Here is a 15376-nt window from a genome sequence, read left to right on the forward strand (position 1 = left end):
TGATGGGGACAGTGTAGAGGGAGCTTTACTCTGTATCTAACCCCGTGCTGTACCTGTCCTGGGAGTGTTTGTTGGGGGACAGTGTAGAGGGAGCTTTACTCTGTATCTAACCCCGTGCTGTATCTGTCCTGGGAGTGTTTGATGGGGACAGTGCAGAGGGAGCTTTACTCTGTATCTAACCCCGTGCTGTACCTGTCCTGGGAGTGTTTGATGGGGGCAGTGTCGAGGGAGCTTTACTCTGTATCTAACCCCGTGCTGTACCTGTCCTGGGAGTGATTGATGGGGACAGCAGAGGGGGAGCTTTACTTTGTTTCTAACCCCGTGCTCTATCTTTCCTGGGAGTGTTTGATGTGGACAGTGCACAGGGAGCTTTACTCTGCATCTAGCTCCGAGTAGTCCCTCTCCAGGGAATGTTTGATGGGGACAGTGCGGAGGGAGCTTTACTCTGGATCTAACAAGTACTGTATCTGTCCTGGGAGTGTTTGATGGGGGACGATGTAGAGGGAGCTTTACTCTCTATCGAGACCCGTGCTGTCCCTGCCCTGGGTGAGTTCGATGTGGACAGTGTGGAACCAGCTTTTCCCTGTATCCATCACTATGCTGTATCTATCATTGGATTGTTTGATAGTGACAGTGTGGAGGGAGCTTGACTCTGTATCTAACACCGTGCTGTACCTGTCCTGGGTGTGTTTGATGGGGACAGTGTGGAGGGAGCTTGACTCTGTATCTAACCCCGTGCTGTACCTGTCCTGGGAGTGTTTGATGGGGGACAGTGCAGAGGGAGCTTGACTCTGTATCTAACCCCGTGCTGTACCTGTCCTGGGTGTGTTTGATGGGGACAGTGCGGAGGGAGCTTTACTCTATATCTAGCCCCACGCTGTACCTGTCCTGGCAGTGTTTGATGGGGACAGTGTGGAGGGAGCTTTACTCTATATCTAGCCCCGTGCTGTACCTGTTCTGTCAGTGTTTGATGGGGACAGTGTGGAGGGAACTTCACTCTGTATCTAAGCCCATGCTGTATCTGTCCTGTGAGTGTTTGATGGGGACAGTGTAGAGGGAGTTTTGCTCTCTATCTAACCCCGTGCTTCACCTGTCCTGTGTGTGTTTGATGGGGACAGTGCAGAGGGAGCTTTACTCTCTATCTAACCCCGTGCTTCACCTGTCCTGGGAGTGTTTGATGGGGGACAGTGCAGAGGGAGCTTTACTCTGTATCTAACCCCATGCTCGACCTGTCCTGGGAGTGTTGGATGGGGGACAATGCAGAGGGAGCTCTCTTCTGTATCTAACCGCGTGCTGTATCTGTCCTGGGAGTGTTTGATGGGGACAGTGTAGAGGGAGCTTTACTCTGTATCTAACCCCGTGCTGTACCTGTCCTGGGGGTAATTAAGGAAAGCAAACAATAGTCACTTAAGAAAACAAGGAAGACTGCTCGGTGGTTCAACTTAATAGTGGACCGTAAATCAGCAGAGAGAATGTCTTTTCTTCTAAACACATTAGTGGACCATAAATCAGCAGAGAGGATGTCTTTTCTTCTAAACACATTCGGCCTTAGCCTGCAAAACCACGATTATTGGACAAACAGAAAAGTTCAGATAAGAGCAAGAGTTATAACCACCATGGTTTAAGAGACAAAGAGATATAACAGGGAATGACCAATTGCAAAGAAAACAGATAAAGGGTCAACTAAAACTAATGGTGGCCAAAGAAAGGTCGGGCTGTAGGGTAAGATAACAACCAAGGACAGGCTGTAAAAGGGAGATGAGGATCTTGAGATATGAGGCTGAAATGTACATAAAAGATTGTAAGCCCAAGGGCTCTTTGGATTGATCCGGAGATCCCGACTTTTTCGCTTGTGCTGAGAAATAAAGTCTATTGCTTGGAAGATCGCTGCTCAGACTCTCTGTTTTAAACCGATGTGAACGAATTGTCGTCCTGGGGAACCACGACACTCCCAGGACTATTGAAAGCAGAAATAGAATCCTGGAGGGATGAGAGAGAAAAGTTAAGCCAGAATTGAACAAACGATTGGGACCAAACTTTTTACTAATTGTTGGAAAGTTTCATTTTTAAAAATACAAATAGATGCTGGATTCAAATTGAATATTCATATTTTTTGTTTGAAAACCTTGAGTCAGTTTTGTAACCTTAAGTCTAGAATTCTTACTTAGATAATAGAGCCTCAGATCAATTTAAGAGGTGAGAACTTTCCTCAAACAAACTCAGTTTTGAAAGCACAGGGCAAAAAACATACTTGTCTCTCCTCATGCGGCGTCTGTCCATCCAGTCTACAATCCTCGTAGTTTCTCCACATACAATAATCTTCCAAGATATCCCTGATAAATGTGAGGTGATTCATTTTGGTAGGACAAATTTAAATGTGGATTACAGGGTCAAAGGTAGGGTTCTGAAGACTGTGGAGGAACAGAGAGATCTTGGGGTCCATATCCACAGATCTCTAAAGGTTGCCAGTCAAGTGGATAGAGCTGTGAAGAAGGCCTATAGTGTGTTAGCTTTTATTAACAGGGGGTTGGAGTTTAAGAGCCGTGGGGTTATGCTGCAACTGTACAGGACCTTGGTGAGACCACATTTGGAATATTGTATGCAGTTCTGGTCACCTCACTATAAGAAGGATGTGGAAGCGCTGGAAAGAGTGCAGATGAGATTTACCAGGATGCTGCCTGGTTTGGAGGGTAGGTCATATGAGGAAAGGTTGAGGGAGCTAGGGCTGTTCTCTCTGGAGCGGAGGAGGCTGAGGGGAGACTTAATAGAGGTGTATAAAATGATGAAGGGGATAGATAGAGTGAACGTTCAAAGACTATTTCCTCGGGTGGATGGAGCTATTACAAGGGGGCATAACTATAGGGTTCGTGGTGGGAGATACAGGACGGATATCAGAGGTAGGTTCTTTACGCAGAGAGTGGTTGGGGTGTGGAATGGACTGCCTGCAGTGATAGTGGAGTCAGACACTTTAGAAACATTTAAGCGGTTATTGGATAGGCACATGGAGCACACCAGGATGATAGGGAGTGGGATAGCTTGATCTTGGTTTCAGATAAAGCTCGGCACAACATCGTGGGCCGAAGGGACTGTTCTGTGCTGTACTGTTCTATGTTCTATGTTCTATATCCAGTACCCTGGTCATTTGGCTGAAGATCAACACCGAGAACCTGTGGAAAAGAAGAACAATCATCAGGGTAATCGGTTGATCGGTAGCCAAGAACACAGCGCAGATACACAAATGCTTCAAAAACCTACATCTACTGATGTGGATAATGGAAAACAAATTTCAGTGGTAACTTGCAGGATGCAGAGTAATCTCGTAAACTAGTTATAGTACAGGAGGCATAAATGAACACATAACCAACTCCAATTTTATAATTCATACAATGTGAACTGTCCATGTGACCCAGCTGCCATGATTGATGGGAATGATTTCGAAGGGTTTATATTCCAGGTGGATTCCAGACGGTGCTGCAGTTTGGGCAGCAAAACCTAAACCCTAATCAAAAAATAGCTGCAATCCCAAACCATGTAATTATTCCATTCACCTTCTCCCAACACGTTAGCCCCCAATTTTCAGAATATTTGGCTCCTGTAACTATTCCCCCGGAAGGAGGATGGGGCCCATCAAGCATTGCAGAGGCCTGTGATCCAACTCTCCTCATGAAGAATATTTGATGCGAAATCGGCCAGTTTTTGGGAGCCCCCAGCCCCAGTGGATGGCGTGTGGCAGGCCAGAATGACTAAAACAGGATGCGATTTCAGATCAAGACACACCATTGTTTTAAACAGTCACTAAAACTTGTGAAATAAAAGCTAAATAGATGGAAGCAAAGTTCTGGAAATACTCAGCAGGTCAGGCAGCATCTGTGGAGAGGGGAGTTCTGAAGAGTCATAGTTGACCCTTCGCTGATGCTACCAGATTAGTTGCGTATTTTCAGCAGTTTTTAACTCATTAAAACCTGTGCTGATTTGTAACCCATAACATCACAGCATGCAATCTGCTGTACCTTGCTGCACAGGTCAAATGCTGCCATGGTGTCATCAGTGATCATTTTCAAATTCTTTTGCAGACATTGTCGTGGAAATCCTTGCATGCTTACGAAGGCTAAACATCACAAACCCCTTTCATTTACTAAAAATCTTGTTCTATTTTTGATCAGTCTACAGCACAGGTACAGGAGTGCTCCAGAGCATGACAAAGTCTGACATCGCACTCGGAAATGCACAAATAACCATGCAGGCGGTTGTTTACAGCCAATCTATATACCAGGATGTTTGATTTTCCACTCCACCCGATTTCCTTCTATATGGATTGGACTACACAGTAGTTTTTGTTCAATTCCTCCTGGTCTCCAGAGTCTCAACTAATTTGGTCATGGATTCGAGTTCGAGTGACTGGCGTGCTCTTTGAATTTCCAATCGAATCTGAATCCAAACCTACATCCTCCCAAAGTGGGAACATTAACATTAAGCTAATTCTTAATCCATTGAGACAATGTCATCTATTTCACAAAGCGTGAACTTTATTACTATATTTACTCTCTAATCACAGATTTGTTGAACATATTCTAAAACCTAATTTGCATTGTGTTTTAGTTTGGTTATCTCCTCAAGGAGATCTCAGTAAGCTTCTTTGCCTGTCCTACTATAACTAAAACCATTGCTGATTCCAGAGTTTATTACATATTAATTTATAACACATTTTGGAATATTTTCAATTAATTTCCCTTTACGGCCTGACAATCGTTAATTTGGGCCTTATGCCTTATGTTGGCCACCCCCCACCCCGTCCGAGCTACTCAAGTATCCACGAAACTATCAAATCACCCCATGTCTCCTTCCTATAGAAAGATTGAAAGACAGAAAGGGAAACAAAAGCCTTGACCAGGCCTGCGGCTGACCTTGCTCCTTCACTTTCGGCAGCAGTTTGTCCAGTACCACCATTTTGCCACTGTTAACTACCAGGTGAGTGTCAGTGGTGTAAGGTGGGCCAGGTTCAGCTCCGTCAAACAGATAGGGGTGGTTGCAGCACTTGCGCAGTTGCATCAGTCTATTCAATAGACGCATTTTGTCCATTTTCCCTGAGGAGTTCAGGATGTCAATATCCTTCATTAATATCCTGGTGTACCTGTCAGCAAGGCCAGAATTAAAACTCATCACACCAACTTGGAGATAAATTCATTTTTTTAATGGAGCTCAACAGAAAGCAATTGCAACCTAAAATGAATGCTTTGTTCTCTAGGTGCCTCGGACAAAGTCTAGGATCCACATTCCAACCCCTCTCACCTACCAGGGAACAGGGTGCTCCATCTAAGCCTCACAGATATAGAAACCCATATCTTACGACAAATACACACTCAACATTTTGTTCTTTGATATAAAGCACAATTCATCCCAGGTGGCCAGGGTTTGAAGGGATGGGAATATTCCTTTCCATGTCATTTGGATGCGAGCAATATGAAGTACTCTGGGATTAAGTATTTGTAACGCAGAAACAGGCCACTTAGATCAACAATTCCAGATCAGTGTTCATGATAAGAGTCTCCTCACACCTTCGATTTCTTTTTCCATTCTATGTTTAACAAACTTCCCTAAAATGCATCAATGTCATGCCTCTCCTTGTGGTAGTGAGTTCCACACTAACCACTCTGCCACTTTCTTTTTTGAATCTTCTCCTAAATTCCTGTTTGATTTATGAGTGACTATTTTATATTTATGGCAGCGATCCTGGCATCACCGTGAGGCAATGACATTGTGTTACATCGGGTGCAGTCTCAATTTGAAGGGCTTTGCAGCGTTCTACTTGACCAACTAGATAGACCTGGTTAATAAGTTTGGAGGGGACACCTCACTAGTACCTGATCAGGTGGGTATCAATAATGGGCTGCATTGGGGTTTGAAAGAAGAAAGCCCAAAGCTGAGAGCAAAGTAGTTTGAAAGCACTGTAATAATCACACTTGAATGGCAATCGTCCAGTCTGAATTCAATGATGATCTTCTGTTTCGGGCAAAAATAATGGAAATGATTGAGGGAAGTTAGAATTCCAAACACAAAAATCTTACAGATCAGACGGAAGCAAGATGGTCAATAGTAGGGAGTCAGCCTATTATTGATGCATTGGGTAAAATCACACTCGCTTACACTGGTGAATCTATTCCCTTAGTTCTACAAATGCTCTAATTGTTGATTGAAGTGCAGCACAATTTCAATGAGTTGTTGCAAGATGATGCCGTACTTCACAATGCAACACATTAAGATTCACAAGTTGTGCACTCACCATTCCCGTTGCATTTTGCTCAGGCCCACATACATTTTGACTTCCTTTTTTGGCGGCAGGCTCTTTTCTACCTCAGCTTTAATATGTGGGAGGAGGAAGGGTCTCAATACCTAATTCAGGTGAGAATACATGCTTTTTACACACTGATGATGCCCAAGAAGGTCAAGCAAAATAATGCAATGTTACAAAAGCTGCACTGAACAGTTCTGTGGACTGAAGCACAGGTTCAACAAAAACAGCTGAACAAGCCATGGGTTGAAGCACATCTACAGGTGTGGGCTGAATGTTCACTTGATGAAAACACCTACAACTTCAGATTAGATTGTCAACAGCTTTATTCTGCAACATAACAGATCAGACCTTGGAATCCAGCCCTTTATGAGAAAGAAATACAGTAACCTTAAATTCACTTCCCTCATTCCCCAACAATGTACATTTCTACAATACCTTTAACATAGGTGGCATGGTGGCACAGTGGTTGGCACTCCTGTCTCACAGCACCAGGAACCCAGGTTCAATTCTGGCCTCGGGTCACTCTCTGTGTGGAGTTTGTGCATTCTCCTCGTGTCTGCTCCAGTTTCCTCCCACATTCCAAAGATGTGCGGGTTAGGTTGATTGGCTATGCTAAATAAACCTTTGGTGTCAGTGGGATTGGCGGGGTAAATATGTGGGGTTGGTGCAGACTTGATGGGCCAAATGGCCTCCTTCTGCACTGTCGGGATTCTATGATAATAAGATGTCGACAGGATCATCACAGGGACAATTATCAGACAAATTTGACACTGAGCTACCAAAAAACCATTGAGAGGTGACCAAGGAGTTTTTAAAGCAGTGTCTTAAATAAGGATGAGCTGGAGAGGCAGAGAGATTTAGGGAAAGAATTCCAGTGCATTGGGCTAAACAGCTGGAGGTTGACCATCAGCGATGCACAAATGGAGCAGTGGGCAGAACTTGGTTCATGTCAGCAGCAGTTCTGATGAATCGAATCTTCCACGTGGTGCAAGGTGGGAGGCTGTTTAGGAAAACCTCGTGCTAATTAAGGGATTGAACAAGGGCGGGCGATATTATGGTGCTGGTATTGGTAATATTGAGAATATGGGGTTGGAAATGTAGTTCAGGCTCAATTAGGAGATCACAATTGCAAAGAGTTTGGTGAAGCCTCAGACAGACAGTAACCAGACAGAGGTTTGGAGTGAATGGTTCGGAAATGGAGCTTGTAGTGTGAACAGAAGAGGAGATAAATCCGAGTAATTGTAACCTACCATTCCTCCTCTCCCCCAACCCATTTCAGCTTCTCAAATAGTGGATAGACATTTCAGCAAATAAAAATTATTCTATTTCCCTTACCCTGCACCTCCCAAAATGTGATAAAAACACTTTAATTTAGCAAGTCTTCCTGATCAGGAAGCAGTTCTACTGGAGATCCAGCATCAATTGAAATGCTCTTATCAAGGTCGGGATCAGCAATTGGAACAGCCCGTGGGGATGCTTAATGGGCCTTGTTACCAAGGTCAACTGAGGAGTTCAATATATGGCCACAGAAAAAATAATTGAGAGTAAATGAAGCGGAAGAAATCTCTCCCCCTTCACCATATTATGTAATATCTGAAGTGATTCAAATTATTCAGATCTGGCTAAAATGTCCACCCTAATTAAAAACAGCTGTGGTAGTTGCCTACATCGAGTGAAAGGCAATAATTATCTATTCGTCTCATCAATTTCTAAGTTGCCTATTCCAGCACCTTAAATGCCATGTTTACTTCAGGCACTATTTACTGAATGCAAGAACACCTGGTAAATGTTCATTTAGCTTTGTGCCCTTTAACAGTTCTAATCCATTCTAAGTGGGATGCAGCTGGACTGGGCAGAAACCATTCTCGTTACACGAATAGAGCCACCACTTAATTCCAGTGGATCGCAGGTAAGTCATGTCTGCAAGAAGTGGTGGAACTAGAAAATGCTGGAATCCATCATTAAAGAAGAAATAGCAGGCCATCTGGATAAGAATGGTTCGATTAAGCAGACGCAGCATGGATTCATGAGGGGAAAGTCGAGCTTGACGAACTTGTTGGATTTTTATGAAGATGTGACTGGTGCGGTTGACGGAGGGGAACCGGTGGATGCGGTGTTTTTGGATTTCCAAAAGGTGTCTAATAAGGTGCCTCACAAAAGGTTGCTGAAGAAGATTGGGTCACACGGAGTTGTGGGTAGGGTGTTCACGTGGATTGGGGATTGGATATCCGACAGGAAGCAGAGCGTCAGAATAAATGGGTACTTTTCTGGTTGGCGGATGGTAACTAGTGGCGTGCCGCAGGGATCGGTACTGGGGCCTCAACTATTTACCATTTATATAGACGATCTGGAGGAGGGGACTGAGTGTAGGGTAACAAAGTTTGCTGACGACACAAAGATAAGTGGAAAAGCGTATCGTGTGGAGGGCATAGAAGGTCTGCAGAGAGATTTGGACAGGCTGAGTTAGTGGGCGAGGATCTGGCAGATGGAGTATAACGTTGACAAATGCGAGGTTATTCACTTTGGAGGAAATAATAGCAAATTGGATTATTATCTAAATGGAAAAAAATTACAACATGCTACTGTGCAAAGGGACCTGGGGGTCCTTGTGCATGAGACGCAAAAACCCAGTCTGCAGGTGCAACAGGTGATCAAGAAGGCAAATGGGATGTTGGCCTATACCGCAAGGGGATAGAATATAAAAGCAGAGATCTCTTGCTGCATCTGTACAGGGCATTGGTGAGGCCGCAGCTGGAATACTGTGTGCAGTATTGGTCCCCTTATTTGCGGAAGGATATATTGGCCTTGGAGGGAGTGCAGAGAAGGTTCAGCAGGTTGATACCAAAGATGAGGGGTGTTGATGATGAGGTGAGACTGAGCAGATTGGGTTTGTACTCGTTGGAATTTAGAAGGCTGAGGGGGGATGTTACAGAGACCTATAAGATAATGAAGGGGCTGGATAGGGTAGAGGTGGAGAGATTCTTTCCACTTCGAAAGGAAGCTCGAACGAGAGGGCACAGCCTCAAAATAAAGGGGGGTCAGTTTCGGACAGAGTTGAGGAGGAACTTCTTCTCTCAGAGGGTGGTGAATCTCTGGAATTCTCTGCCCACTGAAGTGGTGGAGGCTACCTCGTTGAATATGTTTAAATCACGGATAGATGGATTCCTGATCGGTAAGGGAATTAGGGGTTATGGGGATCAGGTGGGTAAGTGGAACTGATCCACTTCAGATCAGCCATGATCTTATTGAATGGCGGGGCAGGCTCAAGGGGCTAGATGGCCTACTCCTGCTCCTATTTCTTATGTTCTTATGTTCTTTATCACTTCATAAAAGTCAAATTAATTTGTAATTCACACGCAGTAACTCAAAATTTAACACTGCTCGGGATAAACAGTTAGTAGAATATAGATCCTCAGTTTTTGCCATCACATTTTTAATCAATGAATTAACAGTTCTAAATCTACCAGGGCAAGTCAAAGGCCAGGAATCCTGCGGTGAGTAACTCGCCTCCTTACTCCCCAAAGCTTCTCCACCAGATACAAAGCATAAGTCAGGGGTGTGATGGATACTCTCCATTTGCCTGGATGAGTGCAGCTCCAACAACAGTCATGAAGTTCAACACCATCCAGGACAAAGCAGCCCACTTGATTGCTGCCCCTTCCACAAACTCCCTCCACCACCGATGAACAGTGAAAGCCGTGTGTACCATCTACAAGATGCACTGCAGGAATTCACCAGGGTTCCTTAGGCAGCACCTTCCAAACTCTCAGCCACTGCCACCTAGAAGGATAAGAGCAGCAGGTACCTGGGGGCACCACCACCTGGAGGTTTCCCTCCAAGTCACTCATCATCCTGACTTTGGAAACATATCGCTGCTTGTTCACCGTCATTGGGTCAAAAAAACTGGAACTCCTTCCCTAACAGCACTGTGGATGTACCTAGAACTTCAGGCACTGCAGTGGTTCAAGAAGGCAGCTCACCACCACCTTCTGAAGGGCAACATGGGATGGCCAATAAATGCTGGTCTAGTCAACGACATCCACACCCAGTAAATGAAGAAAAGAAACCTTGCTGTTTCTTCAAATTAGCCCCAAACACTCTCAAGGCACATCACTTCATCACACAAATATACAACTTTGTGAATAATATTTCTGAGGGCGATGGGCCCAAAATAGCTTTGCATTTTAATGACGTCCCAGCATCAGAATACAGATAAGATAAGAAGCTTCCCATGTGCAATCGCTCAGCCAGCTTCTGGTCCCCGAAGCAGTTGTTTGTGTCAAACCAAGAATCAAAGTCCTGCAAAGAACAACAAGTGGCTCTAGTCATGCCAACCCCAAACGTTTTAGCATATTGTGTTACTTCCATCAACGCCTCATCCAATGGTTTCAATGATTACATTGTTTATCACTAGAAGAACAAGAATGGCAATTTAAAAAGGTAGCATCCAAATTAGATCGTTCACAAATGATATCATAAAACACATGCCCAGCTGCTCATAACAATTGCAAATCAGTTTCAGCTGTTCGGCAGGTGAGCAATTGAACATGGAAAAAAATCATTTTTTCCCTTGGACCACCTACTCCCATCTCTGTAACAAGCTACAGGACACCCACACAGGAAGAATGGGCAGTTAGGCATTCAGTTAGAAACATAGCTTTTCTTACTTTAACAAAAAAAAAGAAATACTAAAATACTTCTGATAGCTAATTTGTGGATTGAGATAGATATGGATAAAGTAAGCTCTCACCCCAGCAAGCTTTTAATGTAAGTTTGGAATTGTGACACAAGGTGACAGTTTTGCTCAAGGAAACATCAAGCATGTTAAATCCGCTTCGCAGTGTAAGGCAGATGTGACATTGAGCATCAGGAATGGTCAATAGCAGTTTGAAGGGTTAGAGGAGCAGACATCACCAATTGGACTCTGCATCGGCACACATATGGTGAATATAGTGCTCACAAAATGTGGGCAGGTGGACAAATTAATACACAGACTGCGGCCATTTAGCTCCCTGGCTGCTCCCAATGCAAGGAACAATGGTGTCACACAACACCCTCCAGCAAGTTGGACAGCTTCCCCTGACACGAGCTTCAAAAATGAAAAAGACACAACTTTGCAGCATTCTCTCATGCCTTCCAAAAAGAAATAGGTTGAAACACTGTAATTGAACCTTAGACAAACGGTACAGTCTCTGTCAAGCTGCTTTTCTCATTACTTACTGCAGACGAATTGAAGACATCCAGGAGGAGGAAGTTGAGCAGAGCCAGAGTTCGTGCAGGTTGTTCTGAAGTGGTGAATCCGTGAGCAATAATCCATTTGTTGTTTTGAATTCTCTCACTATTTCAGAGAGCTGTAAATTTAGCAGATTTAAAAACATGACTGTACAAACTGGGTACAAGTTTGAATCATACTCCTGGCACAACTGTAGATTCAGACTGCAGTTAAAAGTTCGCTAATCTTTTAGGTGTTTATTCGTGTCTGTCATTTCTCCAATTAATTCAGATATAGTGGCACCAAATGCTTTGCATTAGGAAGCAAAAAGCAAGTGTAGTAATAGTACATCAAGATTACAAACGGTTATCGATAACTTGCAAGACGCGAATATGGAAACTTCCAGAGCCGTCCACAATTGAATGGCATTTCTTTCAAATCGAAGCAATGGTTGTGGAAGGGACAGCTGGTTAAAAAGCAATGGTTGTGGAAGGAGCAGCTGGTTAAAAAGCAATGGTTGTGGAAGGAGCAGCTGGTTAAAAAGCACTGGTTGTGGAAGGAGCAGCTGGTTAAAAAGCAATGGTTGTGGAAGGGACAGCTGGTTAAAAAGCAATGGTTGTGGAAGGAGCAGCTGGTTAAAAAGCAATGGTTGTGGAAGGAGCAGCTGGTTAAAAAGCAATGGTTGTGGAAGGAGCAGCTGGTTAAAAAGCAATGGTTGTGGAAGGAGCAGCTGGTTAAAAAGCAATGGTTGTGGAAGGAGCAGCTGGTTAAAAAGCAATGGTTGTGGAAGGGACAGCTGGTTAAAAAGCAATGGTTGTGGAAGGAGCAGGTGGTTAAAAAGCAATGGTTGTGGAAGGAGCAGCTGGTTAAAAAGCAATGGTTGTGGAAGGAGCAGCTGGTTAAAAAGCAATGGTTGTGGAAGGAGCAGCTGGTTAAAAAGCAATGGTTGTGGAAGGAGCAGCTGGTTAAAAAGCAATGGCTGTGGAAGGAGCAGCTGGTTAAAAAGCAATGGTTGTGGAAGGGACAGCTGGTTAAAAAGCAATGGTTGTGGAAGGAGCAGCTGGTTAAAAAGCAATGGTTGTGGAAGGAGCAGCTGGTTAAAAAGCAATGGTTGTGGAAGGGACAGCTGGTTAAAAAGCAATGGTTGTGGAAGGAGCAGCTGGTTAAAAAGCAATGGTTGTGGAAGGGGCAGCTGGTTAAAAAGCAATGGTTGTGGAAGGAGCAGCTGGTTAAAAAGCAATGGTTGTGGAAGGAGCAGCTGGTTAAAAAGCAATGGTTGTGGAAGGGACAGCTGGTTAAAAAGCAATGGTTGTGGAAGGGGCAGCTGGTTAAAAAGCAATGGTTGTGGAAGGAGCAGCTGGTTAAAAAGCAATGGTTGTGGAAGGGACAGCTGGTTAAAAAGCAATGGTTGTGGAAGGAGCAGCTGGTTAAAAAGCAATGGTTGTGGAAGGCGCACCTGGTTAAAAAGCTTTTAAAACAAGATCACACTACGGTCTGAATAAGCAGATCTGATCTTTGATTTTCAATTCAAATATTTCCACTCCACTCTTCCACTGGTGTTAAAACCCAGAGATTAACTATCGAGCCTCAATAATTAATGGTGCAATAACTTTCCCAGAAGTTTCTGAACCCCTGGAGTCATTTGGTTGAATATGGCACAGCGGTTCGCACTGCTGCCTCACAGCAACAGGGACCAGTGTTTGATTTCCGGCATGTCATACTGGCATGAGGGAGATCTTTCAGCTTTACCCTGCATTTTATTCATGCTGAATCTGACCTCAAAATACTCAATATCCACAATATCCAGTCAGAAAATATGATGTCAGATTACAAGTTAGGCTGGAGTGAGTCCGTGGTGTCTCTCAGCATCAGTAGATTGTTCCATTAAAAAGACCCCTTATGCCAATAAATACAGCCAATTAAACCAGGAGAACGGGCGGTGCTGTTTTTGGAGATTTATTTACAACAGTCTCAAATGTCCCACAAGTCTAATTTTGACAAAATTGAACACTGCACATCGATGAATGGTGACTGAAAATGTGAAAGCAATTGGGAAAAGGTAGTGAAAACTGAGCTACATGAACTCATGTATGAAATAATGAATAAAATGGCTTTACACACATGATGGGGATTCTTCAAACCTTGTACAGACATTGGTTGTCTTGCTGTTTTCTGACAGTAGCTCTTCATCCTCTTCCTGTTCCGTACGACGATGCCGATAGCTAAGAATTAGAAGTGAATTGTTTTGTGCGAGGGGTTACTATTACTTTCCAAACCATTTTAAAAGAGCTGTTACTGCAGTCAATTTCAAATCCACAATCACTTCAGAATAAACAGCACCGTACAAATTATTTTGGAGATTGTGCATCACTTTTGTGGTGAAGATTAGTACATAGAATCCTAAAGTGCAGAAAGAGGCCATTTGGCCCATGGAGTCTGCACCGGCCTCAATCCCACCCAGACCCTATCCCCATAATGCCATGCATTTACTCTCGCTAGTTCCCCTGACACTAAGGGGCAATTTAGCATGGCCAATTCACCTAACCCTAATCTTTGGACTGCGGGATGAAACCGGAGCACCCGGAGGAAACCCACGCAGACACGGGGAGAATGTGCAAATACTATACAGACAGTGACCCAAGCCGGGACTCGAACCTGGGTCCCTGGAATCCAGGGGAACTGGATTAATTGTTGGATTACACAGTGATATGTTACAGAGCAGTAATCCAGGGGAACTGGATTAATTGTTAGATTACACAGTGATATGTTACAGAGCAGGAATCCAGGGGAACTGGATTAATTGTTAGATTACACAGTGATATGTTACAGAGCAGGAATCCAGGGGAACTGGATTAATTGTTAGATTACACAGTGATATGTTACACAGCAGGAATCCAGGGGAACTGGATTAATTGTTAGATTACACAGTGATATGTTACAGAGCAGGAATCCAGGGGAACTGGATTAATTGTTAGATTACACAGTGATATGTTACAGAGCAGGAATCCAGGGGAACTGGATTAATTGTTAGATTACACAGTGACATGTTACAGAGCAGGAATCCAGGGGAACTGGATTAATTGTTCGATTACACAGTGATATGTTACAGAGCAGGAATCCAGGGGAACTGGATTAATTGTTAGATTACACAGTGATATGTTACAGAGCAGGAATCCAGGGGAACTGGATTAATTGTTAGATTACACAGTGACATGTTACAGAGCAGTAATCCAGGGGAACTGGATTAATTGTTAGATTACACAGTGATATGTTACAGAGCAGGAATCCACGGGAACTGGATTAATTGTTGGATTACACAGTGATATGTTACAGAGCAGGAATCCACGGGAACTGGATTAATTGTTAGATTACACAGTGATATGTTACAGAGCAGGAATCCAGGGGAACTGGATTAATTGTTAGATTACACAGTGATATGTTACAGAGCAGGAATCCAGGGGAACTGGATTAATTGTTAGATTACACAGTGATATGTTACAGAGCAGGAATCCAGGGGAACTGGATTAGTTGTTAGATTACACAGTGATATGTTACAGAGCAGGAATCCAGGGGAACTGGATTAATTGTTAGATTACACAGTGATATGTTACAGAGCAGGAATCCAGGGGAACTGGATTAATTGTTAGATTACACAGTGATATGTTACAGAGCAGGAATCCAGGGGAACTGGATTAGTTGTTAGATTACACAGTGATATGTCACAGAGCAGATATGGATGTTAAGTTTGCTGATGACACAACAATAGATTGGAAAATAAATGGTGATGAGGATGTAAGGGGACGATGGAGGGACATAAATAGTTCAGTGAATTGGCAAAGCTTTGCCAAATTGTGTTTAATGGGCGGATGTGA

At 43.7% G+C, this 15376-nt stretch overlaps 1 protein-coding gene across 1 annotated transcript; it reads right to left on the reverse strand.

Annotated features, from left to right (window-relative positions):
- Window positions 1-1905: 1905 nt before the first annotated feature.
- Window positions 1906-10621, reverse strand: LOC144488011 (SWI/SNF-related matrix-associated actin-dependent regulator of chromatin subfamily A member 5-like). Its single transcript, XM_078206028.1, has 7 exons — window positions 10524-10621; window positions 6281-6391; window positions 4889-5131; window positions 3134-3167; window positions 2567-2571; window positions 2252-2333; window positions 1906-1980 (listed from the first exon to the last, which is right to left on the reverse strand). The coding sequence occupies exons 1-7, from the start codon at window positions 10619-10621 to the stop codon at window positions 1906-1908; spliced, it is 648 nt and encodes a 215-aa protein (XP_078062154.1).
- Window positions 10622-15376: the final 4755 nt, after the last annotated feature.

Source organism: Mustelus asterias, unplaced genomic scaffold (genome assembly GCF_964213995.1).
Source record: "Mustelus asterias unplaced genomic scaffold, sMusAst1.hap1.1 HAP1_SCAFFOLD_1200, whole genome shotgun sequence".
In the NCBI taxonomy this organism is placed as follows: Eukaryota; Metazoa; Chordata; class Chondrichthyes; order Carcharhiniformes; family Triakidae; genus Mustelus; species Mustelus asterias.

Coding starts and splice junctions, on each gene's coding strand:
- LOC144488011 (XM_078206028.1), bottom strand. CDS start 10,621: ATGACTAGAGCCACTTGTTGTTCTTTGCAGGACTTTGATTCTTGGTTT. Junction 5,132..6,280: donor AGCAAAATGCAACGGGAATG/GTGAGTGCACAA, acceptor CCTTGCTGACAG/GTACACCAGGATATTAATGA. Junction 3,168..4,888: donor CAAGGTCAGCCGCAGGCCTG/GTCAAGGCTTTT, acceptor TCTTTTCCACAG/GTTCTCGGTGTTGATCTTCA.